General features: G+C 42.2%; 3 protein-coding genes across 3 annotated transcripts; all 3 read left to right on the plus strand.

Moving 5' to 3' along the window:
• Nucleotides 1–749: 749 nt before the first annotated feature.
• Nucleotides 750–2,571, plus strand: LOC122917043 (olfactory receptor 1L8-like). Its single transcript, XM_044264391.1, is given in 3 exon segments — nt 750–754; nt 1,550–2,189; nt 2,191–2,571. Coding segments are annotated over 3 exon segments (1,026 nt in total).
• Nucleotides 2,572–9,311: 6,740 nt separating this feature from the next.
• On the plus strand, nt 9,312–9,482 carry LOC122916848 (40S ribosomal protein S29-like). The gene has a single exon (XM_044264236.1). The coding sequence runs from the start codon at nt 9,312–9,314 to the stop codon at nt 9,480–9,482; it is 171 nt and encodes a 56-aa protein (XP_044120171.1).
• A 9,058-nt stretch (nt 9,483–18,540) lies between these two features.
• LOC122916849 (olfactory receptor 1L3-like) lies at nt 18,541–19,471 on the plus strand. Its single transcript, XM_044264237.1, is given in 3 exon segments — nt 18,541–18,592; nt 18,595–18,819; nt 18,822–19,471. Coding segments are annotated over 3 exon segments (927 nt in total).
• Nucleotides 19,472–26,832: the final 7,361 nt, after the last annotated feature.

The raw sequence follows: 26,832 nt of genomic DNA on the forward strand, positions 1-26,832 counted from the left end.
AAGCTCTTGCAAAAACCATGAGATTAGTCTGATAACTTGGCAGTGAGAAGGATATTTTAAGCATGTGAGCTAATTGATTTTGAGGACAACCAGCCATAGCAGATAAGGGAAGGTAACACTGAGACTTACGATGATCAAGAGTTTCTCTTGAGTCAGGGCACCTGGGCAGCTCAGCTGTTTAAGCATCTGACTCTTGATTTTGTCTCTGGCCATGATCTCAAGGTCATGGGATTGAGCACTCTTCAGGCTCCACACTGGGCATAGAGCCTGCTTTAGATTCTCTCTCTCCCTCTGCTTCTGCCCCTTCCCTGCTCTCCTTCTCACTCTTGAATGCTCTTTCTCTCAAAAGAAAAATAAAATAAAATAAAATGTAAGCATTCTTTTGCAATTTGCTTTCTTAGCAACCTCCAAATATGCAATAAACTGTTATTAACCATAATCACTGTTATGCACATGAATCATTTAATTATTAACGTAATTACTGCATTTTAATTGTTAAATTAATCAATTATTAATATTTCAATGTTAAATGAATTAACATATTAGTTAAAATAACAGTATTTAACCCATGAAAGTTCCAATGTAAAAAGATCATTGAAAAGGTGTGAAAGAATATGGTGCTTTTAAAATTATTTCAAACACACTGGGGATTTAAGTATGTTCATTAGAGAGATTTTTATGGCAAGTAGGAATATATAAATAACCAATACCTCAAACCATTTGAAAATGTCTATGTAATATGTCCATTAATGAGGTATGGATGGATATGCTGACTCTAAAAAGTTGATTTACAACATTTTGCTTATATAAGATCTCTTTTCACAGAGTTATTTTTAGTAGCAAGAAAATGAGGTCACTCTGATGTCAATCACAAGGTAACTGCATAAGACTGATATGTATATCAACACTTAATATATAAAAAAATACTGTGTTCTCATAAGTATTTTTGCATACATATATGACTGGTGAATTATAAAGCATAAGTTGAATACTCAACAATGGATGCCCATCCTGTACAAATGTGATTTAGGACAAAATACTAAAGAAAGGAAAAAATAGTTTACCAGAAAAGGAAGATTGCACAGACTCCTCAGAGGAGAAAAAGCCTACTTTGTTGAAATGGGTTCACATTCCCCTTAAATTTTCCCTTTCGGTTATTTTGGCAAATGCATCCCTCAACCATCTCCATCCTTTATGTACTAGTTAATGCCCTTTGTTGATGATCTGTCTCCCCACCTAGAACATGAGCTACACAGTGGAACTGCCTGTTTTTAGTTGCTAACTCTCCAGCAAGGGAACAGTGCTTTCACAGAATAGAACTACTGAACTGGAATCAGTGAGGTCCATCTCTAATGGTTTCTAAAGGAAAATTCTTCTGTCCCTCCAGCCTCTCTATACGGCTTTGTGATGCCATGAATTTGGGAACAGAGGACCACATCAAGGGAGATGGACAAGGGCCCCTGCATAGCAGCTAATTGTGACCAGAGAAAACAAAGTCTTGCTGGGTTGTGGACTTGGAGTAAGGTAAATAACAAAACATCGTGTATAGAACTAGACCCAAGCCAGTGGCAAGAGTTAACCAAACCAGCAGTGTTTCTGAGTTCATTCTCCTGGGACTCTCCTCCCGGCCTGAAGACCAGACATCTCTCTTTATCCTCTTCCTCACCATGTTCCTGGTCACCATAATCAGGAGCCTACTCATCATCCTGGCCATCCACTCTGACCCCCAGCTCCAGACCCCCATGTATTTCTCCTTGAGTTTCCTGTCCTTCACTGACATTTGCTTTACAACAACCATTGTCCACAGGATGTTAGTAAACTTTCTGTCAGAGAAGACCATTTCCTATGCTGGGTGTCTTACACAGATGTATTTCATTTATGCTCTGGCCAACACTGACAGCTGCCTTCTGGCAGTCATGGCCTTTGACCGCTATGTGGCCATCTGTGACCCCTTCCACTATATCACCACCATGAACCACCACTGCTGTGTCCTGCTGGTGGCCTTTTCCTTCTCACTTCCTCACCTCCACTCACTCCTACACACACTGCTACTGAATCGCCTCATCTTCTGTCACTCCAATGTCATCCATCACTTCCTCTGTGACCTCAGTCCCCTGATGAAGTTGTCATGCTCCCCCACTTTTGTCAATGAAATTGTGATGTCAGAAGGTTCTGTTGTTTTGGTGACCCCCCTTTCTATGCATTATTTTCTCTTATCTACGAATCCGCATCGCAGTTCTCAAGATCCCCTCAGCCGCTGGGAAACGCAAAGCCTTCTCCACCTGTGGCTCTCACCTCACCGTGGTAGCTCTCTTTTATGGAAGCATCTTCTATGTCTATTTACAGCCCCTGTCCACCTACACTGCCAGGGACCACATAGCAACACTTGTCTACACAGTTCTGCCCTCCATGCTAAACCCTTTTATCTACAGTCTGAGAAACAGAGACCTGAAGGAGGGCCTGAAGAAGCTGGTGGGCAGGAGGAAGTCTCAGCAGCACCCTCTTGACAAACCCACACATGTAATCTGCTCCACGCAAATCTGGTCTCTACTAGATCTTCATGAAAACTGAACTGTTGCAAGTTAACTTGTGCTCACATGCATTGATGACAGCTGACCTATGGTCCCTGCCTCTGCTGAAATCATGATAATTTTCCTCACTATTCCTCCATTTTCCCACAAAGATTCATCATGTTCTCATCCTCCAAATGCTGCTTTAAACTAATCATTTTCCAACATATATATCCTGAACAAATTGCTCTCCTTTTATAAGACTTACCCCTCTGGGAGGGGCAGGGTCAATCTAAGTTCATTGCATAGGGTCAATCTAAGTTCACTGCAACAAAATGGCTCCCTCGGGCCAACCAGGCCCTTACAGTAAGAATATGCAGCAAGTAGGAAGAATCAAATGGATGTTTATCCCCTGAAAGCCATTAGGTGGAAAAATGAAGATATGTAACAAGTATAAAACTGAATTAATTGTTCTTAAAGATTGTATAAATATATATGTGAGCAAAGTCAGTGCAGTAGGTGAGAGAGAGGGAGAGAATTTCCAATTAACATATTTATAATCTCTGATTTGTTTAAAATATCACATGGAATATAAACCTCTTAATAAATCAGATGACTAATGTAACGGTGAGAGACTTTCTTTGTAAGGTCAAAAGAGGTGAAATTTTCTATATGTATGCCTATCTGAAACATGTCATTATTGGGTCTTTCACTTGAGTTATAATTTGATAGTATATAGCATTCTAGGTACCAAAACTTGTGAAAGTTTAAAGATATATCTGCATCATCCTACTGCATTAAGTGTTTTTGTTGAAAAACAGGAGGTCATTGTGATTTGTGTTCCTTTGTGACCTCCTCCCCTACCCACAGTCAACAGATACCCTACACCAAACCAGGTTGCCACTGTGGGCTGTGGGAGAGCAAATGCTGTTTCTACCCACTTTACTCCAAGCCTGAGCCCTGGAACCTGGTCATTTTCCTTGGAAATTGACAAGCCCATTTTAAAATTTAAATGAAAATGAAAACACCCTGGAATAACCAAGACAATCTTGAAGAAAAACCACACAGTTGGAGGAAACACATTACCAAATTTCAAGACTTCAACAAAGCTGAAATAATTAATATAATAAAATATTTTTATAAGAATAATAGGGGAGAAGATAAAACAAGAAAAAATCAGAGAGGGAGACAAACCACAAGAGACTCTCAACCATAGGAAACATACTGAGGGTTGCTGGAGGGGAAGGGGGTGGGGAATGGGGTAACTGGATGTTCCCATTAAGGAGGATTTGCATAAGGAGGATCATTAAGGATGTAATGATCACTGGGCATTAAATACAACTGATGAATCACTTAACTCTACCTTTGAAGCTAATAATACACTACATGTGAATTAATATAATTTAAATTTTAAAAAAGTGAACAAAAAATTTGAGCAGACACTTTACCAAAGAAGATATTCAAACGGCCAATACCACATATGAAAGACACTCAACATCATTACTTATCAGGGAAACATAAGTTCAAGTCACAACGTGATACCATTGAACACTCAACAGATTGACTACAATTGAGAAGACAATACAAAATTTTTGTAGGATTTGGAGCAACTGAAACTCTCATATATTGATGGTGGGAATGTGAAATTATGGAATCACTTTGGAAAACAGTTTGGCAATTCTTAATTACACATACAACAACCATTTGTCTATAAAAAAATCTTGTATAAAATATTCACAGCAGCTTTATTCGTAGTAGAACAAACTAAAAACAACTCCAGTGTTCATCAGCAGGAATTAGATAAACAAATCATCAGTAAAAGGCTGTACATTTACAATTTGCATTATTTTACTATATGTAAACTGTACTTCAATTTTAAAAGAAGTTGGATGACCTAGAGATAATGAACAAAGGCCTTGGGACTATTAGCACTGGTACACAGTATAGATTAATATCGTGCAAATATGTGCTTCATCTGAAATTAAGGGACAGTATAACATCTGCAGTCCAGACAGAAAGAAACATTGCTGCTCAGAATTCTACCTCATTCCTCTAAATTTTCCTGTGCATATTCCTAAAGGAAAAATGGACTGAATAGAAATTTCACTCAGTGATGCTAAGTTAAGACTGACCATAGGTGATGCCTCTCTCTTTCCTGGTAGAGACTGGCCCATCATCCTTTGCTATTTTACTCCTTCCTAAAAATGAAAAGCAGCAGCTCTGGAGAGCCTAATCCTGTCACATGCCTCTAGAGGGCAGTATAGCTGAACCAGTGAAGCCCAATCTGGGGTAAGACAGGTAGAAACTGGAAAAATCAGGAGACCTGTGGCTGTTGAAGAGGTCACATAATGGGAAATAATGGCAGGAAAGGGAGTTATCATTCTTTCCTTAAAAACCACCTCAGCACAACTAATAGTCTCAGTTGTTCCTCTCATATGTGGTGTTGGGTCATGGCCATATAAGAAGTTACTCTTGGACTAATTATCCCTTAAGAAGGAAAACTAGAAAGCAAAAAAAAAAAAAAAAAAAAAAGAACTGGTAGAGGGCGCCTGGGTGGCTCAGATGGTTAAGTAACTGCCTTCAGCTCACATCATGATTTCAGGTTACTGGGATTGATTCCCACATCGGGCTCCCCCTTCTGTGTGGGGAGCCTGCTTCTCCTTCTCCCTCTGCTTGTCACTCTGCCTGCTTGTGCTCTCTCTCTCTCTTCCTCTCCATCAAATAAGTAAGTAAATAAATAAATAAATATTTATTTATTTATTTTTTTAAAAGAACGACAACTGAACCAAAGCCACACCTCAACAGTTTTCTGAGACCTTATATACACTGTCTGAAGAGAAGACATCACTCAGAGTTCCTTGATGAACTGCCTAGATCATCATAGGTTGGAAATATCATTTTAGTTACATGTTACATTTATTATTTTGATTCCTACCTTTGAACCTCACTGGGCATATTGTGACTGTCAGCTAACAACCACTACATTATGTTTCTGTAAACCAGGATGACACCCTGGTTAAAGCAAGTACCTGGGTATGAGAGATACATGTTGTTGTCATCTGCTGATATGTTGGAATATAATTTACTCTTTTAACTACATCAGATATGAATGTGGATGGAAAACTATACCAACAGGCACTTAAGGAATTATAATGATGGCCAAGAGGAGGTTTTTAAAATGATTTTGTTTGTTTATTTATTTATTTATGTTCAATTTCCTTTTTTTTATTGGTTTAAGAGGTAGAATTTAGTGATTTACCAGTTGCATATAATACCCAGTTTACATAAAGTAATGTCCCTCCTTAATGCCCATCACTCAATTATCCCTTCCTCCCTCTTCTCCCCCAGCAATCCTCATTTCGTTTCCTAGAGTTTAGTGTCTCTTATGGTTTGCCTCCCTCTCAATTTTCATCTTATTTTTCCTTCCCTTCCCCTATGTTCAGCAGATATTTTTTATTCCACATATGAGTGAAATCATGTAGTATTTGTCTTTCTCTGACTGACTTATCTCACTTAGCATAATATTCCCTAGTTCCATCCACATTGTTGCAAATGGCAAGATTTCATTTTTTTTAAAGATTTTATTTATTTATTTGACAGGGAGAGATCACAGGCAGGCAGAGAGGCAGGCAGAGAGCGAGGAGGAAGCAGGCTCCCTTCTGAGCAGAGAGCCCGATGCGGGGCTCGATCCCAGGATCTGAGATCATGACCTGAGCCGAAGGCAGCGGCTTAACCCACTGAGCCACCCAGGTGCCCCGATTTCATTCTTTTTGATGACTAATATTCCATTATATATATATATACAGTATACACACACACACATATCACATCTTCTTTATCCATTCATCTGTTGATGGACATCTGGGCTCTTTTCGTATTTTGGCTATTGTGGACATTGCTGCTATAAACATTGGGGTGCATCTACCTGTTTGAATTACTGTGTATCTTTTGGATAAATACCTAGTAGTGCAATTGCTGGGTCATAGGGTAGGTCTATTTTTAACTTTTTGAGGAATCTCCATACTGTTTTCCAGATAGGCTGCACCAATTTGCATTCCCACCAACAGTCTAAGAGGGTTCCCCTTTCTCTGCACCCTTGACAACATCTGTTGTTTCCTGGGTTATTCATTTTAACCATTCTGACCAGAATGAGGTGGCATCTTACTGTGGTTTTGATTTGCATTTTCCTGATGCTGAGTGATGTTTTGAGCCTTTTCTCGTGTATCTGTTGGCCATTTATACATCTTCTTTGGAGAACTATCTGTTCATATCTTCTGCCTATTTCTTTTTAAAATTTTATTTATTAACTTGAAAGGAAGAAAGCACAAGTAGGGGAAGGGGCAGAGGGAGAGAGAGAAAGGAGCCCAACTTGGGGCTCAATCCCAGGACTCTGGGATCATGACCTCAGCTGAAGGCAGATGGTTAACAGACTGAGCCATCCAGGTGTCCCTCCTGCTCTTTTCTTTCTTTCTTTCTTTCTTTTTTTTTTTTTTTTAAGCTTTATTTCGAGCCAGTACAGAGAATCATACCTACCGGTCGGGCTGCCTCTTATAGAGAGAGCAACCCCTCCCAGCCTTACAGACTAATTTTTTTTTTAAGATTTTATTTATTTGTCAGAGAGAGAGAGGGAGAGAGAGCGAGCACAGACAGACAGAGTGGCAGGCAGAGGCAGTGGGAGAAGCAGGCTCCCTGCCGAGCAAGGAGCCCGATGCGGGACTCCATCCCAGGACGCTGGGATCATGACCTGAGCCGAAGGCAGCTGCTTAACCAACTAAGCCACCCAGGCGTCCCCCTCTTGCTCATTTCTTGACTGGATTTTTTGTTTTGGGGGTATTGAGTTTGATAAGTTCTTTATAGATTTTGGATACTAGCCCTTTATCTGATAAGACATTTGCAAATATCTTCTCCCATTCCATAGGTTACTTTTTAGTTTTGTTGGCTGTTTCTTTTGCTATGCAAAAGTTTTTTATCTTGATGAAGTCCCAATAGCTCATTTTTGCTTTTGTTTCTCTTGCCTCTGAGATGTGTCTAGCAAGAAGTTGCTGCAGCTGAGATCAAGGAGGTTGCTGCCTGTGTTCTCCACTAAAAATATTTTTTAAAATATTTTAATCCCATATTAAGGCTAAGTTTTAAGGGTATGAAAAGGAATGGAAAGAAAAACAAGAGAAGACCTAAGAACAAGAAGGGAATGTAGACATGACAGAGTTTGTCACATACCAATGATGACTTCACTCTGGAACTTCTAAAAAAATGAAAAAGGATTGTGAAAATGCTTTAGATATTTGAACTGAATTGTACCGGCTGCGTGAATACGATCACCTGGCAATCCCTTGAGGAACACAAAGGTTTTTGGTGAACATAGTATACTTGAATTAGTCTTGTGCCACAAATACACATGGCAACAACACTTGTGATCATGCAACATTGGCTCTGAGGACTAAAAAGGATTTAAAGGGTCAGGAGCTTGGCTAAGTGTGTGGACTCAAGGAAATTACTTTTTTGAAGACTCATTCTAGTCACTAGAGGGAAGTCTTCTTCTAGAAAACTGGATGAACTTGACATTTGATCCAGAAATATGATGGGGCAGTATTTTAATGGACTATGCATTTACTAAGCTGACTCAACATCTTGCTGATTGATAACTGGGAAAGAACACAAACCCTCCTCACCCAGGAAGGAGCAATTGCCATGTTGACAGCAATGCTATCTGATATAAACAGCAATGGCAAGGCTCAGACATGGGAGATTCACTTGTGGGAACAGTACAGCCAGCCTAAACCATGACAAGATTTAACTCCTAAGCATGGTGTTTACTGACACCCCTAAAAAGGAACTTTGGCTCTCTATGATACATTTGGTAATGTTAAACAAGTGAAGGATCAATCTTGGATCATCCCCATAGGAGATAAATGTGTGGTGCTCCACAAGGATACCTAAGTCCTAAATCAATATAAAACTTGTTCTTTGGTGAATGAAATATATTTATGCCCCAGAATTTACTTCTAGAAAAATGACTTATGTAACTGAATGTCTCTGATGAAGCCTGTAAAAAATACAACTTGTTGCGGGGGGAGGGGGAAGGGAAAGAAATAGTCCAGCTGGAAAAGGTATATCAGAAATTGTGTGAAGTAATGTACTCCTGGTTCAATGTGATTACTGGGAAGGAATACCACCTCTTCATTGGATAATACAGGTCCTAGTGTTGCAGAGTTTTAAAACATCTATTTTTATACATCAGATATATGGAAATTACTGGGGTTTTTTTGTTTTTTTTAAGATTTTATTTATTTATTTGACAGAGAGAGAGATCACAAGTAGGCAGAGGCAGGCAGAGAGGGATGTAGGCTCCCCGCTGAGCAGAGAGCCTGACGTGGGGCTCAATCCCAGGACCCTGAGATCATGACCCAAGCTGAAGGCAGAGGCTTGAACCCACTGAGCCACCCAGGTGCCCCGGAAATTACTGTTTTGAGAATATTTTAATACCTAAGAAATATATAGCAAGTAAGTATTGATAATTGCCAGCAGTTAATTGGAAGGAAAGAATTAATGGGTAGACTATAACGATTACTTCATCCTCCAGAAAACCTGAGGATTTAGCTCTTATATCCCCATCTTACAGCAGTAATTCAAAGAATGTGTATCTAAAATAAATTAGGATCCTGCTATGTAGTAAACCAGTGTGCTGTGACTCTTGTCAAGATCGCCTATTGGGTGACCAGTAATGGACAAGAACAGTTCCACAGAACAATAGGGGTTAGAAACACATCCCACCTTTTGCCTCGTTTTCTCTGAGAGAGAAAGATGGGTCACCAAGAACTCTCCAGGAGCCCTCTAAGGGAATTTGGCCAGGGTTCTTGTTCTTTCTGCATCTGCTCAAACCGACATGGACTGATCCACACATGTAGCCTCAATATGTGCCACCAATGTTTCCATCAGTACGTGATAGATATAGGCTTCATTATGTTGGATTAAGTGAACTTCCTTGAATGGGTCATCCAAGATAACCACCTTAACAGCAGATATCTAAGATACCTACCTTAATGCCAACTCATTGCACATAAAATAAAAATGCTCCCATTTAAAAATGACAGAAACATATCCCAGAGAGGACTATATGATCATCAAGATATAAGACCCCAAGAGACCCCAGATCTGATGCAATTCTTAATCTGAGATGGTCTGACTCATCTCTTTACATTGCCCATCTCTTTACATGACCATTCACATTCTAGTGTGAAATTACTGTGGATATAGAGAGATGCATAGAGGATAAACAAGACTTCTACAGTGCTTCTGAATGCCTGATGTACTTTCCAGCATTTATCCTATTGTGAAGCTATGTCAGTTTGAAGCTGGGTGTAGCTTGTTGTGGCTCACAGATTTTTTTTTCCAATTTATTTATTTTCAGAAAAACAGTATTCATTATTTTTTCACCACACCCAGTGCTCCATGCAAGCCATGCTCTCTATAATACCCACCACCTGGTACCCCAACCTCCCACCCCCCTGCCACTTCAAACCCCTCAGATTGTTTTTCAGAGTCCATAGTCTCTCATGGTTCACCTCCCCTTCGAATTTATCCAAAAGCACATACCCTCCCCAATGTCCATAACCCTACCACCCTTCTCCCAACCCCCTTCCCCCCAGCAACCCACAGTTTGTTTCGTGAGATTAAGAGTCACTTATGGTTTGTCTCCCTCCCTATCCCATCTTGTTTCATGGATTCTTCTCCTATCCACTTAAGCCCCCATGTGGCTCACAGATTTGATTGTCAGACCCTACCCAAGGCCCAGCCTTAGTGATCATGCAGAATAGGCACTGCAATACTTAAGAGGTTGTTACAAGAAAAGAAAAATTAGAGCCCAATATCACTCCTGAACATCTTAAACAAAGCATTTAGTAAAAGAAATTCAATATACTATATAAAATTAAAATGACATATCTGATAAAGGGTTAGTATCCAAAATCTATAAAGAACTTACCAAACTCAACACCCAAAAAACAAACAGTTAAGTAATGGGCAGAAGATAGGTATAGACATGAAGACATACAGATGGCTAACAGACACATGAACAGATGCTCAACATCACTCAGCATCAGGGAAATACAAATCAAAACCACAGTGAGATACCACCTCACACCTATCAGAATGGCTAAAATTAACAACACAGGAAACAACAGGTGTTGGCAAGGATATGGAGAAAGGGGAACCGTCTTACACTCCTAGTGGGAATGGAAGCTGATGCACTCACTCCAAAAAACAGTATGAAGTTTCCTCAAAAAGTTAAAAATAGAACTCCCCTATGGCCCAGTAGTTGCACTATGAGGTATTTACCCAAAGGATACAAAAATACATCAGCACTTCTATGTTTATAGCATCATTATCAACAATAGCCAAACTATGGAGAGAGCCCAAATGTCCAACAACTGATGAGTGGATAAAGAAGAGGTAGTATATATATACAATGGACTATTACTCAGCCACCAAAAAGAATGAAATCTTGCCATTTGCACAGTGTGGATGGAGCTAGAGGGTATTACACTAAGCAAAAGTCAGCCAGAGAAAGACAAACACCATATGATTTCACTTGTATGTAGAATTTAAGGAACAAAACAGATGAACTTATGGGAAGGGAAGAAAGAGAGAGGGAAGCAACTCATAAGAGACTCTTAACAATACAGAACAAACTGAGGGTTGATGAAGGGAGGTAGGCAGGGGGTGGGGTAAATGGACGTTGTATTAAGGGGGTCACTTGTTATGATGAGCATTAGGTGTTATATGTAAGTGATGAATCCCTAAATTCTATACCTGAAACCAATTATTAATTTTGCCATATACTTAACTAACTAGAATTTAAATAAATACATAAAATTTAAAAATGATTATATTTCCATAAAGTGACCAAAACGAATTTTTAAAAAGAGCTTATTTAAATAAACATTAAAGATCAAATACATAGAGATAAATCAAATGAAGATGTGGAGAACCTCTACACTGAAAATTATAAAGCATGATTGGGTAAAATTTAATAAGATGTAGGTGAATGGCAAGACATACACAAGTTCACAGATTAAAACATGGACTGTTTCAATTATGCCATTCTCTCCAAATTAAACTATAGATTCAGTAAAATTCCATTCAAAACCCAAGCAAGGGGCACCTGGGTGGCTCAGTCATATAAGTATCCAACTCCTGATTTTGGCACAGGTCATGATCTCAGGGTTATGGGCTCGAGTCCTATATGGGGCTCCACACTCAGGGGGAAGTCTGCTTTTCTCTCTCTCTCTCTCTCTCTCTCTCTCTCTCTCTCCCTCCCTCTGTCCCCTCCTCCTGTTTGTGTTCTCTTTCTCTCAAATAAAAAAAATAAAAATAAAAATTTTTTTAAAACCCAAGCAGGTATTTTTGATAGGCTGACTCAGAAACTTACATGAAAGGGCAAGAAGTCAAGATTAACCAAAAATGAACTTGAAAAAGAGTAACAAGGTAGAAAACATATTCCATGAGATATCAAGACTTATAAAATGACAATCATTAAGTTAGAGTAACATTGGCTTAAAGGTCATCAGGCAGACCAAAGGATGAAAGAGACACCCAAAAACAGACCCTCACATTTATGCCTGGTCATGACAGAGGAGGGGGTGCAAAGCAATGGTAAGAGGCTATCTTTCCAAGAAACAGTTCCGGGTTACTTGCAAACACATGCAGAAGGGGAAACCCCTATCTCACATCATATAAAATAATTAAGTCACACTTGTAAACCTAAGTGTGAAAGATAAAACAATACATTTTATAGAAAATATCACAAAAGAGTGTCGTTATGCCTTTGGAACAGGGAATTTTTCGGAAAATAGAAAATGAAAGAAACACAGAGGGAAAAAATAATAAATTACCTTAAAATCAAGAACTTCTATTCATCAAAAGAAACCACTGAGAAAAGGAAAAAGCAAGTCACCAGATGGAAGAAAATACTTGCATTACCTATAACCCCATGGTTATGGATATATCTTATCCATAATACATTTTTAAATGCCTTGAATTAGTAAAATAAAATAAAACAAAACAAAACTGAAGAGCCAGAGGTACTCCCAGGAGTGCAGACGACTCCACATCAGCCGGGCCACAACTCCAGCTGAAACCGGAACAAGGCTAAGAGGGTTTGCAATGGATAAACTGTGTCAAATGTTACTCTGACTCCAAATACAACACTTAGGAGCCCCTGGTATCTTCAACACTCCCCGAAACCAAAGAACCTGGTATTACCCTATAAACCAACAGCAGACTTTAATCTATCTTCATCACTTGTCCTTGGGTGAGCACCAGCACACACCCACACACGTGCTTATGTGCACACATGTACACACTTTTCCATTGTCTGAAAACTGCTGGCCCTCTATCTATACTTCGGCCCTCCAAAATAAAAATACCAAGTCACTTCCATTGACATCCCCATCTTCCAGAATACCCATCATTGCTACTCAACCCTTAGTCACCTACAAATGGGGAATTTGAGTCACATCTATGAGACCTGACCATGAATCTGAGCAGGCTCTGGGAATAGTCTCAACACCAAGTAGAAGGCCCCTGACATTCCGCATCCCCTTGGGCTGTGATTTGCTTTCTAAACCTGGAAAGGGCACAGAGAAGATGTCCCCAAGGGAACAGTAGGCAAAGAGAATACCCTATTCCCTCAGAGCACAAGGGGTCCCAAGGAGGCCTGGTGAAGGGAGTCCAAACCATTATAGGCTGGGAAAGGTCTCTGGGCACCTAAGTCCTCATCTTGGTAACTCTGGGTAACAGTCTTCTGAAGGGAGTAGTCAGGCTGGGGCTGGGGATGAGAGGTGGGGATGAGAAAGAAATTTGAAACCCTGTGGGGGAAACCTGCTGACCAAGCACGTGGCTCCTCCTTGCTCTCCTTGGTTTCCTGGAGCAGAAGTAAGGGAGAGGGTAAAGGGGCTGGGCGCTTGAACTGAAGTGTGGATCCTAAATAAATTTGCAGACATCACCCAGAGACATCTTCTGCATCTAGAGAGGTTGCAGTGGAGAGAAAACATCTGGTTGCAACAACCAACCAGGTTCACAGTCCACGCTTACCAGGCAGGCCTTCCCCGTCACCCACCATCTGAGAACCGTGAGTTCCAAAGGGTTTGTGTCAAAATCCTGCGAGGACTTTGATAAGATATCCATGAATCAGGAAAGGGTTATCCATGTGTTTTTGTCAAAAAGAAGCCAACCAAGTCGAGCGCTGTGCGTGCACAAAGAAACGAGTGGTCCCTATGACTAAAGCCTCTGGCTTTCACATGTTTGGTTAACCTAAGTGCGGAACACGCAACCTTCCAGAATTTGACCACGCCTGCTTATTTACTTTATCAAAACATTTTCCCCCCATCTTGGAGTCTAAATTACTCACTCTGGGGGCAGAGGTGCTGACCCTCTGCAGGGCCCTGTGCTTTCACGTGTTCACCGAGCCAGCAGGGCTGTGAGACAGGTTTTCTTATTAGTCCCACTCCACAGATGGAGAAACTGAGTCACAGAGAGGTTAAGGAACTTGCTCTAGACCGCTTACCTGGCAAGTATAAGACCCCATACCTAGAAAGTGGGCCCTAGCCCCCATGTGCAGTGTGACCCCTGCCACAGGGAGAAGCCAGGAGGCCTGCGTTCCACTCTTGGTTCTAGCAATTCAAACATCACGATGATGAAGGTTCTTCCTCCCAGCAGGCCTCAATCTTTCCCCTCCTTAAAGTGAGAGGGCTGGACTACATGATCTCTAAGTTTCTCTGGCGCAGATTCCCTACAAGTGTGTCTCAAAGCTGAAGGAGTAAGAAACCAAGGGGGCACCTTCCAGGAGAAAAGGCTCCTGTCCTTCCTGTCTTTCCTGTCTGGTCCCGGTCCCACCGGCCCTGAACTTCATGGAGTGCTGTTCCCTAGACAGTCACGTGAGGGCCGCTGCTTTTTTCCCTTCCATCTGTTCAGAATCCGAAATGAACATCCAGGCATTCTTTCATTCCACAAATATTTATCAAGGGACTACTATGTTCCAGGAACCACGCCAGAGGGGGTTGGTGTAACAAAGAATCAGACGTGGTCCTCATACTTGGGCAGCTCACAACCTAGTGGGGAAAGCAGTGTTGTAAATACTAAGATTCAGTCCTAGTCCATAGTGTGTGGGCCGGAGGGCCGCCGGGGTCTGAAAGAATGTACTGCTGAAGGTTGGAGGCTAGAGGCTGGAGGCTGAAGGGGGGGACCTCCTGCCAGGGTAACAGGGCTAATGGATGATTCGGGCGCATGGAGAAGTAAGTCCCTAAGGCAAGAAGAAGCAAAGACTGCCTTACAACTGGAGCATGAAATGTGAGAGGGCAGGGAGGGAGGCCGGAGACGAGCCACAGAGCCCGCAGGAGCCACTTCACGGGAAGCTCAGTAAAGCCACAGGAAGGAACTGGCCCTCAGTCTGTGGGTAATGGGGAGGCTCATACAGCAGGAAAGTGCCAGTGATGGGTTGGGTCCTCCAAAAAAGATACATTGGAGTCCTAATCTCCAGTACCTCAGAATGTGACCTTATTTGGAGATGGGGTCTTTGCAGAGGTAATCAGATTAAAAGTGAAGTCATTAGAATGGATCATAATCCAACATGATCAGTGTCCTCATGACAAGGGGAAATTTGGACACAGAAACACACAGGCATCAGAGAAGACAGTGTAAAGAGACAAGAGAGAAGACCAGCATCTACAAGACAAGGCGAGCGGCATGGGACAGACCCTGCACGGCACCAGGAAGGAACCAACCTGCCAACTGCTCTAGCATTGAGAGAAGACACATTTCTATTGTTTTAAGCTACCTGTTCTGTGGCCCTTTGTTATGGCGGCCCTGGGACACTAACCCAGACTTTAACATGAAGAATTAGGTGATCATGTTTTTATTGTTAAAAGAACGCTGTTTCTTCAGTGCAGGGAATGGTTGGTGGAGGGGGCATCCAGCGGGGCTGCGGGAACCCAATACATCACAGGGACGATACTGGAACATTGTAGGTGGGAATGATGGTTTTCACCAGAGTGCTGGTGGGGAAATGAGAAGGTCCACAAGATTCAAGGGATTTAGAAGGTCAAACCAGGGAGATCCCTAGAGAAGCAAAGTCCATGCTGATGAGTCCTAGACAGAAAAAATGGAAAAATGATGCTGATTCTGGCAACACCGGCCCCCTGCATGCTTCTAGTCCCAGCCCTCTCTGCTCTCACAGCCAGATGTCTGTCCCTTCCCCTCTGTGTTTGGTCCAGCCCTGCTTCTCCTTCAAGGCCACCAGCTTCTTCTTTATCAGACACTTCCCAGTTGCCCCCATGACGTATATTGTGTTTTGTGGCTTACAAGCTGCTCCCACATACACGTCCCTCACGTTTCTCCTGAGAGCAGGCTTTAGTCTGTCTTATGTATGAAGAAAGTAAAACAGCAGGGAAGGGATTTTGCCAAAGACATATTGTGAGTAGTGGAGCCAGGATTCAAGCCCACAGCTGCTCTTTCAGCATCCCGAGTGTTTTCCTGTGCCCTGCCACCACTCAGGTCAACACGGGGCTTGGGAGGGGTCCTGTCTCTAGCTGTTACAGTAGAGGACTCCATACAACATTGATTTTGAAAGCCTGTCAGTTGCGGGAATAAGGATATTAAGGTAGAAGATTTCCACGGTGAAAAATAACATCCCTGCATATTCGCTTCTGGCATAATCTTGTTGAAGGTTTGCTGAAGTGTGAGGACATACCGTTTTGTGTTTAAGACCATCCTAGTTGGGATCCAGGCTCTGGCCCATGTGGGCTGCATGATCTTGAGAAAAGTACTCGATATTTTTCACCTCAATTTTCTTTTTTCCTTTTTTTTTAATTTAAATTCAGTTAGCCAACATATAGTACATGATTAGTTTCTGATTCTTCTGTTGCGTAAAACACCCAGTGCTCATCACACGTGCCCTCCTTAAGGCCCATCACCCAGTTACCCCATCCCCCCCACCTCCCCTACAACAACCCTCAATTTGTTTCCTAATGTTAAGAACCTCTCGTGCTTTGCCTGCCTCTCTGATTTCTTCCCGTTCAGTTTTCCCTCCCTCTCCCTATGATCTTCTTTGCTATTTCTTATATTCTGCATACGAGTGAAACCTTATGATAATTGTCTTTCTCTGCTTGTTTCACTTAACATAACAGCATCCAGTTCCATCCACGTTGAAATAAATAGTAGGTTTTCATTGTTTCTTATGGCTGAGTAATATTCCGCTGTATATATGAACCATATCTTCTTTATCCATTCATCTGTTGAAGGATATCTTGGCTCCTTCCAGTTTGGACAGTGTGGACACTGCTGTTATAAATATTGGGGTGCAGGTGCCCCTTCTTTTCACTACATTTAGGGTAAATATCGGCAGTGCAGTTTCTGGGTCGTAGGGTAGCTCTATCTTCAACTTCTTTTTTTTTTTTTTTTAGATTTTATTTATTTATCAGAGAGAGAGAGAGAGGGAGAGAGAGCGAGCAAAGGCAGACAGAATGGCAGGCAGAGGCAGAGGGAGAAGCAGGCTCCCTGCCAAGCAAGGAGCCCGATGTGGGACTCGATCCCAGGACGCTGGGATCATGACCTGAGCCGAAGGCAGCTGCTTAACCAACTGAGCCACCCAGGCGTCCCTATCTTCAACTTCTTGAGGAACCTCCATACCGTTTTCCAGAGTGACTGCACCAACTTTCATTCCCACCGACAGTGTAGGAGGGTTCCCCTTTCTCTGCATCCTCTCCAACATTTGTTCTTTCCTGTCTTGTTAATTTTAGCCATTCTGACTGGTGTGAGTTGGTACCTTAATTTTCTTATCTTTTAAAAGGGAATGCTGTTCAGAGCCAGATCAGAGTTGTTTGGAGTGATATGCATGAAGTATTCAGCTCAGTGCCTGATACATAGTAAGGACTCGATATGTCTTGGGCACAACTGCTATTATCTGCCTTAATTTCATACTCATTTCCAAATCCTGAAAGCACACAAAAATACTTCTTTCTCAACATCTCAGAAATTTAGGTGAAGGGTGGCCAAACAGTGAAAAATCTAAAGGCTGTTAGATTTTGCAAAGAAATCAAGAACAATTGCTTTCAAGAGCATCCTGGAACACCTGACAGAGAAGAGTATTAAGGCAGGAAGTAAAGGAAGAAATAAAGCAAGTGGTGAAGGAGAAGTAGAGGTGGGGTGAGAAGGTATGTACGGCCCCCCAAAAATTATTGAGAAGAACACCACAATTCAACATATTAGATAATTGGTCCAAGACCACACAGACAGAAAATGAAGGAGCTGATTTCAAAATGTGTGCTTTTTAACAAGGACACCACACTATTTTCTTTCCAGGACGTCTCTCACTATACCTGCAGCATTTCATTGTGCTTATTTGTTTAAAAATTCCTTTCCCACTAGACTCTAGCTACCTTAAGAACAGGAATTGAAAATGACTTATTTTCATAATCTCAGTATTGGGTTCCCAGTGAGCATTTAATTTAACAGTGTTGAATTATTGTGAAGGCACAAATCCCTGATGGCTAAGAGTGTTTCAGTAAAGAGGTTCATATATAATAGAGGTTTTTCCCAGCTTTTAATGAAATGTTCACTCTGAAAGGGTGACTATGAACACCGTTTGCCTAGTTGGCATTTATCTTACTTACCTGATTCACTTAGCTATTTGGGGGTTTTTTGTTTGTTCATTTGTTTTCTTGCTTTGTTTTGTTTGCAAGGGTAGTAGAGAGACGAGCCTCAACCTGACATACATGAATAAGTATTTATGGGGAGGGACCCAGAAAAATAGACATCACTGAGGTCCACCTGGGATTCTTTCTGAAAGGAAATCCTCTCTGATGTCTCTGCATTTAACACAGGCTAAACTTTTGTATTGTTCAACTTCTTGTGGACTGTACAAGGGTAGACAGAATCATGGACAATTTATAGGAATCCTAGGAGAGAGAGGAATAAGTTGAAACTCGTTGAATTGAAAATTCTGTAATTTTCTGTATTCATTGGCACAGGCAGGATTATGGAGAGAGTCAACCAAACCAGAAGTGTCTCTGAGTTCATCCTCCTGGGACTGTCCAGAAGCCACTTTTTGCCCTGTTCTTCATCATGTATGTGGTCACACTGGTGGGAAACCTGCTCATCATTCTGGCCATCCACTCTGACACTCAGCTCCAGACACCTATGTATTTTTTCCTCAGCATCTTATCCTTCACTGATGTTTGCTACACAACAACCATTGTTCCCAAGATGCTAGTGAACTTCCTGTCAGAGAAGAAGTCCATCTCCTATGCTGAGTGTATGACCAGATGTATTTCTTCTCAGCTTTTGCCAACACAGAAAGTTACCTCCTGGCGGCCATGGCCATTGACCATTTTGTGGCCATATGTGATCCCTTCCACTATGTCACCATCATGAGCCACCACCGCTGTGTCCTGCTGCTGGTCTTCTCCTGCTCCATCTCTGACCTCCATTCCCTCTTACTAGTTCTCCTGATAAATCATCTCACCTTCTGCAACTCCAATGTTATCCCCCACTTCCTCTGTGACATCAACCCTCTGCTGAAATTGTCCTGTTCCTCCACATTCGTCACTGAAGTTGTAATTAACACAGAAGGATTAGTAATCCTGGTGACCCCCTTTATATGCATTATCATCTCTTACTTCCGGATCCTCATTGCTGTTCTTCAGATCCCCTCAGTTGCTGGGCAGCGTAAAGCTTTCTCTACCTGTGGCTCCCACCTCACCATGGTGACCCTCTTTTATGGAAGTATTATTTATGTTTATTTCCGACCCCTGTCCAGCTACACCTTCAAGGACAGGGTGGCTACGGTCATTTACATGGTTCTGTCCTCCATGCTGAAGCCTTTGATCTACAGCCTGAGGAACAAAGACATGAAGTGGGGCATGAGGAAGCTGATGGGCAGGAGGAGGTCCCAGGCAGCATCTTCCTGAGCACACTCAGGAGCAAGTCTTTGAGCCCTCATTTCTGCTGATTCCTGGTATACATATCCAGCTACTAGAGGCTAGCATACCTAAGTCGAGTATTTGTGGGAAATTGTATGAGTGACCAGACACGAATATTGTACCTGTTTTTTCAGATTCATAATTTCTTAAATTTATTTTACAGTATAATAAATCATATATATGATATGTATATACCCACCAATTAAAGCCACCTCATTAGGGCTCCCTTGCTAACCCAGGGTCTTTGTATCTATTTTTCACTCGCAACTCCCATTCCCTTTTCCTATTCACTCCTTCCAAGTGTAGCTGAAAACTTCTTATTAATTTTCCTTTACCAAATTTCTCCCTGTTCAATAACTCTGAGTTCCCAGTATCCTTGCGTAATTTAAGAAACATCTTCAATTAAATGTGGTACATATATGCAATGGAATATTACTCAGCCATCAAAAAGAATGAAATCTTGCCATTTGCAATGAGATGGATGGAGCCAGAGAGTATACTGCTAAGGAAAATAAGTCAGTCAGAGAAAGGCACACACCATATGATTTCACTCATATGTGGAATTTAGAAAACAAAATGAACAAGCAAAGAGAAAGAGAGGGGGCAAACCAAGAAACAGACTCTTAACTTTGGAGAACAAACTGATAGGCTACCAGAGGGGAAGGAGGCGGGAGTTGGGGGGATAGGTAACGGGAATTAAGGAGGGCACTTGTGTCATACCAGGTGTCATATGGAAGTGTTGAATCACCATGTTGTATACCTGAAACTAATATTACACTGTATGTTAACTGGAATTTAAATAAAAACTTTTTTGAAAGAAACATCTTCAATTAGTTATTTGAACTGCAGTAATTTCAATGCCTGTGAAATTACTTAAAGGGTTGTGTGTGTGTGTGTGCGCGCACGCAGCGCGCAGGTGCATGTACATGTTGTCTTCTGCATAAGATTAAGACCTCTCCAACAGCAGAGGCCATTTTTGCACACTAGACAGAGAATAGATGAGATCTCCCCCAGTTTTGGGCTCTCCCTCAGCACAATGTCCTAGGTCCTGAACACAGTGTAGAAACAAGGGTTGGCCCTAAGGAGCTGGTTGACTTAGCAGCTTCAGTCCAGCGCTCCAGGTGACCTGGTCTGCTTCTGTATGTCTTCCCTGGCATCCTTCCCTTTGTCTTCTGACAGCTTTTGGTCTATGCCCTCTTCCTGAGCATCTTTTTGATGTCATTCACCCTGGAAGTATCTGCATTTTTTACATCATCACTAGCAATTGGTCTATTTTCTAAGGTGAGAGGACAAATTTTTTGTAATGAGGTTTATTCTGAGTGGTGTTTGAAGATAGAACTAGACCCAATATTTGGGGGGTTTTTTAATTTATTTTTTCAGTGTTCCAAGATTCATAGTTTATGCATCGCATGCAGTGCTCCATGCAATACATGCCCTCCTTAATACCCACCACCAGGCTCACCCATCCTCCCACTCCCTTCCCCTCCAAAACCTTCAGTTTGTTTCTCAGAGTCCACAGTCTCTCATGGTTTGTCTCCCCCTCCGATTTCCCCCAATTCCCTTCTCTTTTTCATCTCCCAGTGTCCTCCATGTTATTCCTTATGCTCCACAAGTAAATGAAACTATATGATAATTGACTCTTTCTGCTTGACTTATTTCACTCAGTATAATCTCCAGTCCCATCCATGTTGATACAAAAGTTGGGTATTCATCCTTTCTGGTGGAGGCATAATATTCCATTGTATATATGGACCACATCTTCCTTATCCATTCGTCCGTTGAAGGGTATCTTGGTTCTTTCCACAGTTTGGCGACCGTGGCCATTGCTGCTATGAACATTGGGTTACAGATGGCCCTTCTTTTCACTACATCTGTATCTTTGGGGTAAATACCCAATAGTGCAATTGCAGGGTCATAGGGAAGCTCTATTTTTAATTTCCTAAGGAATCTCCACACTGTTTTCCAAAGTGGCTGCACCAACTTGCATTCCCACCAGCAGTGTAAGAGGTTCCCCTTTCTCCACATCCTCTCCAACACATGTTGTTTACTATCTTGTTAATTTTGGCCATTCTAACAGGTGTAAGGTGGTATCTTGATGTGGTTTTTTGGTTTTTTTTATTTTATTATTATTTTTAATATTTTTAAATTTATTTTCAGCATAACCGTATTCATTGTTTTTGTACCAAACCCAGTGCTCCATGCAATCCGTGCCCTCTCGAATACCCACCACCTGGTTCCCCCAACCTCCCACCCCCCCACCACTTCAAACCCTGATGGCTAATGATGGTGAACATTTTTTCATGTTAGACCTAATATTTGTAAGCATTGGGAAAGTAATTCCCGTCACAGTATAGGGAAGAAATTAAAAAGTCAGAGTTATCGAAAAGTGACATCCACCCTCACTGGAGAAGGGTCTTGCAAAGACAACTCATATACCAGACTGGAATTGAGCTAGATGACATTCAAGGTCACTTCCAACTCAGAGATATTACTTAATACTTAACAGTTTCAGGTTCCTCATTTTCAAAACTGACAACAGTAGTATTTTATAATAAGGTATATGTCCAAATAAGATTGACTCTAGAAAATGTCCTAGCTTTAGATATTTGGTTTTAATTTTATTGGGCCATAGGGCTTAAAAAAAAAAAAAGTCACACTCTCGATTATCTTGGGAAGATATTATTCCGGTGGCAAGAAATGAAAATTCGAATGGGTTAGAAAATTTCAATTTAAGTGACCATTCAAGAGTAGAAAGGTTAAATGTCATTGCCTGAGGCAATGCTTCTTTCCTAATCTCAACCTTTTCTTCCACCTGAAGAGTTGAGTTAACGTATTACCTTGTTTGTTTGTTTGTTTGTTTTCACCCTATTTCTGTTTCTACCCCAAGGAAGATGAGTGTCTTATCTAACTGGTAAATGTGAGAAGCTTATGTTTGGCATGTATCAAAGCAAAAGTGGCACCAGGCAAAGTGAAATGGGCAAGGAAGACTTTATTCAATACTCTCGCAATAGGGGGAGGGAGCAGAACTCAGTCTGAAAGGAAGGGTGGTAGATTTGTAAACTCTGGGCTGAACTAGAGGAAAAGTACTAGAGGACATTAGGAGAGTCATACACCATCTGTGTTTGCTAATTGGCTTTATCTAGAGGGAAAATAAACTTCCCGTTTCTCAGTGACAGAAGACAATTTTATAACTTGGCATGAGGCACCCAGAGACAATGGGAAATGGGACACGATCTTCTTTGATGATTACATATCAGAGGGATGGCTCTGGGTCCTTGAGAAAGGGGTTGCAGAACTGGCAAGAGGCTTTTTTTTTTTTTTTCAATTTATTTATTTTCAGAAAAACAGTATTCATTATTTTTTCACCACACCCAGTGCTCCATGCAAGCCGTGCCCTCTGTAATACCCACCACCTGGTACCCCAACCTCCCACCCCCCACCCCCCCACCCCCGCCACTTCAAACCCCTCAGATTGCATAACAAATAGCATGGAGGAAAAGGGGCGTTAGAGAGGAGAAGGGAATTGGGGTAAACTGGAAGGGGAGGTGAACCATGAGAGACTATGGACTCTGAAAGGCAAGAGGCTTTTAAAAAGATTTATGCCTCAAAGAGTCAGAGAAAGAACTTGCAAATTTTCTGTGAAATAGAAGGTGAGGGCCCCAGAGTCAGGAAGAAGATGACCATTGAGTCAAGCTGAGGGGAACAGTGAGGCCATCTTTGTCACCCGCTTGACTCAGTCCTCACCTGAGGGGAAGGAATTCTCCGCTTCTCTGAGCCTGCGGATGAGACAGCCTCATTTTCCCTCCATTCTCTCCTGACCTTTGTTAGTATAAAGGTGTCTCCACCTTCCACCTCCTCGTCCTATTTCTCAGGCCTCCTCAGAGAACCCCCACAATCCTCAGAGAACCCCATAATCACATCCGGGTTCTGAGAGCTTCTTGCAAATTGTTCCTAGAGACAGAAACACATTTGCCCAAGCCTGTCTGTTTGGTGCTGGTGTCAGTGAATCAATAGTAATGTTCTCAGCTAGAAATAATCTGTGACACTCCCCTGTAGCTTCCCAGAGACATCCCCCCTTTCCAAACCAATGTTATGACTGGAACAACACTTCTGGTACTTATTATGATTGCAAGACACGCTTCAGCAGCAACCATCAGGAAACACTAAAAAAGCAAAGGCTTATCACTTATTTCTTCGGAAATCACACAACACACCTGGGGCCCACAGGAAGGCACCAGGCAGAGAGTGAAAGGGGAGGAGAGAAGCACAGGCCCCCAGTTCTGTTTTTACTGAGGTGGAGGGAGGGGGCCTAGGGCTTCAGTGGGCTCACTCTTGGTTGGTGAATTTAATACATAGGAGCAGGAGTTTAAAGCAAGAGAAGAGAAAAGGCAAGTGACCTAAACGGCCCATTTGATCAAAATCAACCAAGACATCTAAAACAAAGGAGCCTCGCTGAGAGAGTGGCCTTGTCTCTTTATCTGGTCCTGCGGCTGGCAGTGTGCTTATCTGAAGTGGATGTTGTTGTTTTTTTCCATTTATTTATTTTCAGCATAACAGTATCATTATTTTTTCACCACACCCAGTGCTCTATGCAATCCGTGCCCTCTATAATACCCACCACCTGGTACCCGGACCTCCCACCCCCGCCCCCGCCACTTCAAACCCCTCAGATTGTTTTTCAGAGTCCATAGTCTCTCATGATTCACCTCCCCTTCCAATTTACCCCAACCTCCTTCTCTCTAACTCCCCATGTCCTCCATGCTTTTCGTTATGCTTGAAGTGGATGTTTTTTTGGCATGGATGCCAAAGCGATCATTAAGTCAGGCACTTGCACCAAAAAATGGGAAAAAGAAAAAAAAAAAAAAACCATCAAGGCTTACACCACACTCCCTCAATGGATTTCTCAAAGCCCAGCTACCCAGGCTGCAAACTTTCTCGGTTGTTTACTAGAATCCATTTCAATCTTAGAATATGCATTTTTTTCCTAAGGAATACTTTTTTTTAATTAAATTTATTTATTTTCAGAAAAACAGTATCATTTTTTCACCACACCCAGTGCTCCATGCAATCCGTGCCCTCTATAATACCCACCACCTGGTACCCCAACCTCCCACCCACCCCCCCACCACTTCAAACCCCTCAGATTGTTTTTCAGAGTCCATAGTCTCATGGTTCACCTCCCCTTCCAATTTCCCTCAACTCCCTTCTCCTCTCTAACTCCCCATGTCCTCCATGCTATTTGTTATGCTCCTCAAATAAGTGAAACCATATGATAATTAACTCTCTCTGCTTGACTTATTTCACTCAGCATAATCTCTTCGTGAGTCCTGTCCATGTTGCTACAAAAGTTGGGTATTCATCCTTTCTGATGGAGGCATAATACTCCAAAGGCAAAAGAAACAAAAGCGAAAATAAACTTTTGGGACTTCATCAAAATCAAAAGCTTCTGCACAGCAAAGGAAAGAGTCAGCAAAACAAAGAGGCAACCCACGGAACAGGAGAAGATATTTGCAAATGACAGTACAGACAAAAGGTTGATATCCAGGATCTATAATGAACTCCTCAAACTCAACACACATGAAACAGGCAATCATATTAAAAAAATGGGCAGAAGATATGAACAGACACTTCTCCAATGAAGACATACAAATGGCTATCAGACACATGAAAACATCTTCATCATGACTGGCCATCAGGGAGATTCAAATTAAAACCACATTGAGATATCACCTTACACCACTTAGAACGGCCAAAATTAGCAAGACAGGAAACAACATGTGTAGGAGGGGATGTGGAGAAAGGGGAACCCTCTTACACGGTTGGTGGGAATGCAGGTTGGTGCAGCCTCTTTGGAGAACAGTGTGGAGATTTCCTCAAGAAATTAAAAATAGAGCTTCCCTATGACCCTGCCATTGCACTCCTGGGTATTTACCCCAAAGATACAGATGTAGTGAAAAGAAGGGCCATCTGTACCCCAATGTTTATAGCAGCAATGGCCACGGTCGCCAAACTATGGAAAGAACAAAGATGCCCTTCAACGGACAAATGGATAAGGAAAATATGGTCCATAGAATATGCATTTTGGCGTATTCGAGTTGCCAGAACCTGAGGTTCTGATAAATTATTAAATTTCTGGTCGTATGTTCAGATATGTTTTTAAAATTCTAATGATGTCTTTTGAAAGTCCTGGTTGTTCACCATCTGTGAGCTGGGGAGTTGGGAAGATGTCTATATTAGCCACTCATGCTTTCTTCTGAACCGTAAACACCGATTCTACGTGGCTAAGCACACAGGGGCTGTGGGACTAGACACAGGTGAGGGGAACACCTTCTCCTTCTAGGGGTCTTCACAGACACTTCAGCTCTGACCCCAGGGCATGACAAGGCCTCTGTCTCAGTGATATGGGGGCGTGAGATGTTTTTGTCTGAGTTGAGACAGGAAGCCCCTATCCTGGCAAGGGTTCTTAGGGGGAACTTGGAGCCTGTGCCATCCTTGTAAGGTGGTCTCTGTGGTGTCATTCTCTTTCAGCTTTCCTGAACCTTCAGAAAAATGTCAGTCACAGGTGTAGCCTTTTCTTGACTCTGCTCTGGCCACCTAGGAAAGCTTCTGTACCCAGGGAGATGGAGTAGGATTCAGCCGAGTTTCCTTCCTTCTGACCAGACTGGAGGCAGCAAAAGCCTCTGGTCAGAAGCATCCACGCAGCAAACCCACAAGGGGCAGCCTCGTGACTTGGAGGCCAGAGCAGTCCCTATTGGACGAGGTAGTTCCTGGGGAAACTCTCAGAAAGATCTGGAAAACAGAGAAATGCAGCCCTCCGGGTCCCATCCCAAACTAGCTGACCCAGACTACAATCTCCAGAAAGGGGCCCAGGGATTTTAACGGGCTTCTCAGATGATCTGAGGCAATAGACTCCGTCCTATGTTGTGCAACAGCATTTAGGAATGACCGCTCATTCAGGAATGACCACTCCATGCCAGGACATGTCCAGCTACATGTGCCAGGAGAAAGACTCTGTCAGAGACAGAAAATAGAACATGTCAGAGTTGAGCAACTTTAACTCCCCACTGATGGCCCCAGTAGGCCCCTGATTGCTGTTCTAATATATCATCAGTAGACTTGGGTACACCTATCAGCACCCTAGTGACGTCACCAGCTCCTTCTCCCACTTCCCTTCCCAAGCCTACTGGCTCCATCTTGATCCTTTCTTCCTGGATCTGCTCTTTATCTCCGCCCACCTCCCATTGGGCCCATACGTTTGCAGAGCACAGTGCCCAAAGACCACACTCTTATTGTACCCCGAAGAAAGATGGGCCTTTAGGAAGGTCATGACCCATCATTCAAGTCAAATT

Source organism: Neovison vison, chromosome 9, assembly GCF_020171115.1.
Source record: "Neovison vison isolate M4711 chromosome 9, ASM_NN_V1, whole genome shotgun sequence".
NCBI classification, from domain to species: domain Eukaryota; kingdom Metazoa; phylum Chordata; class Mammalia; order Carnivora; family Mustelidae; genus Neogale; species Neogale vison.

What these genes read in the sequence shown, in the direction of transcription:
- LOC122916848 (XM_044264236.1), top strand. Translation starts at nt 9,312, where the DNA reads ATGGGTCACCAAGAACTCTCCAGGAGCCCTCTAAGGGAATTTGGCCAG.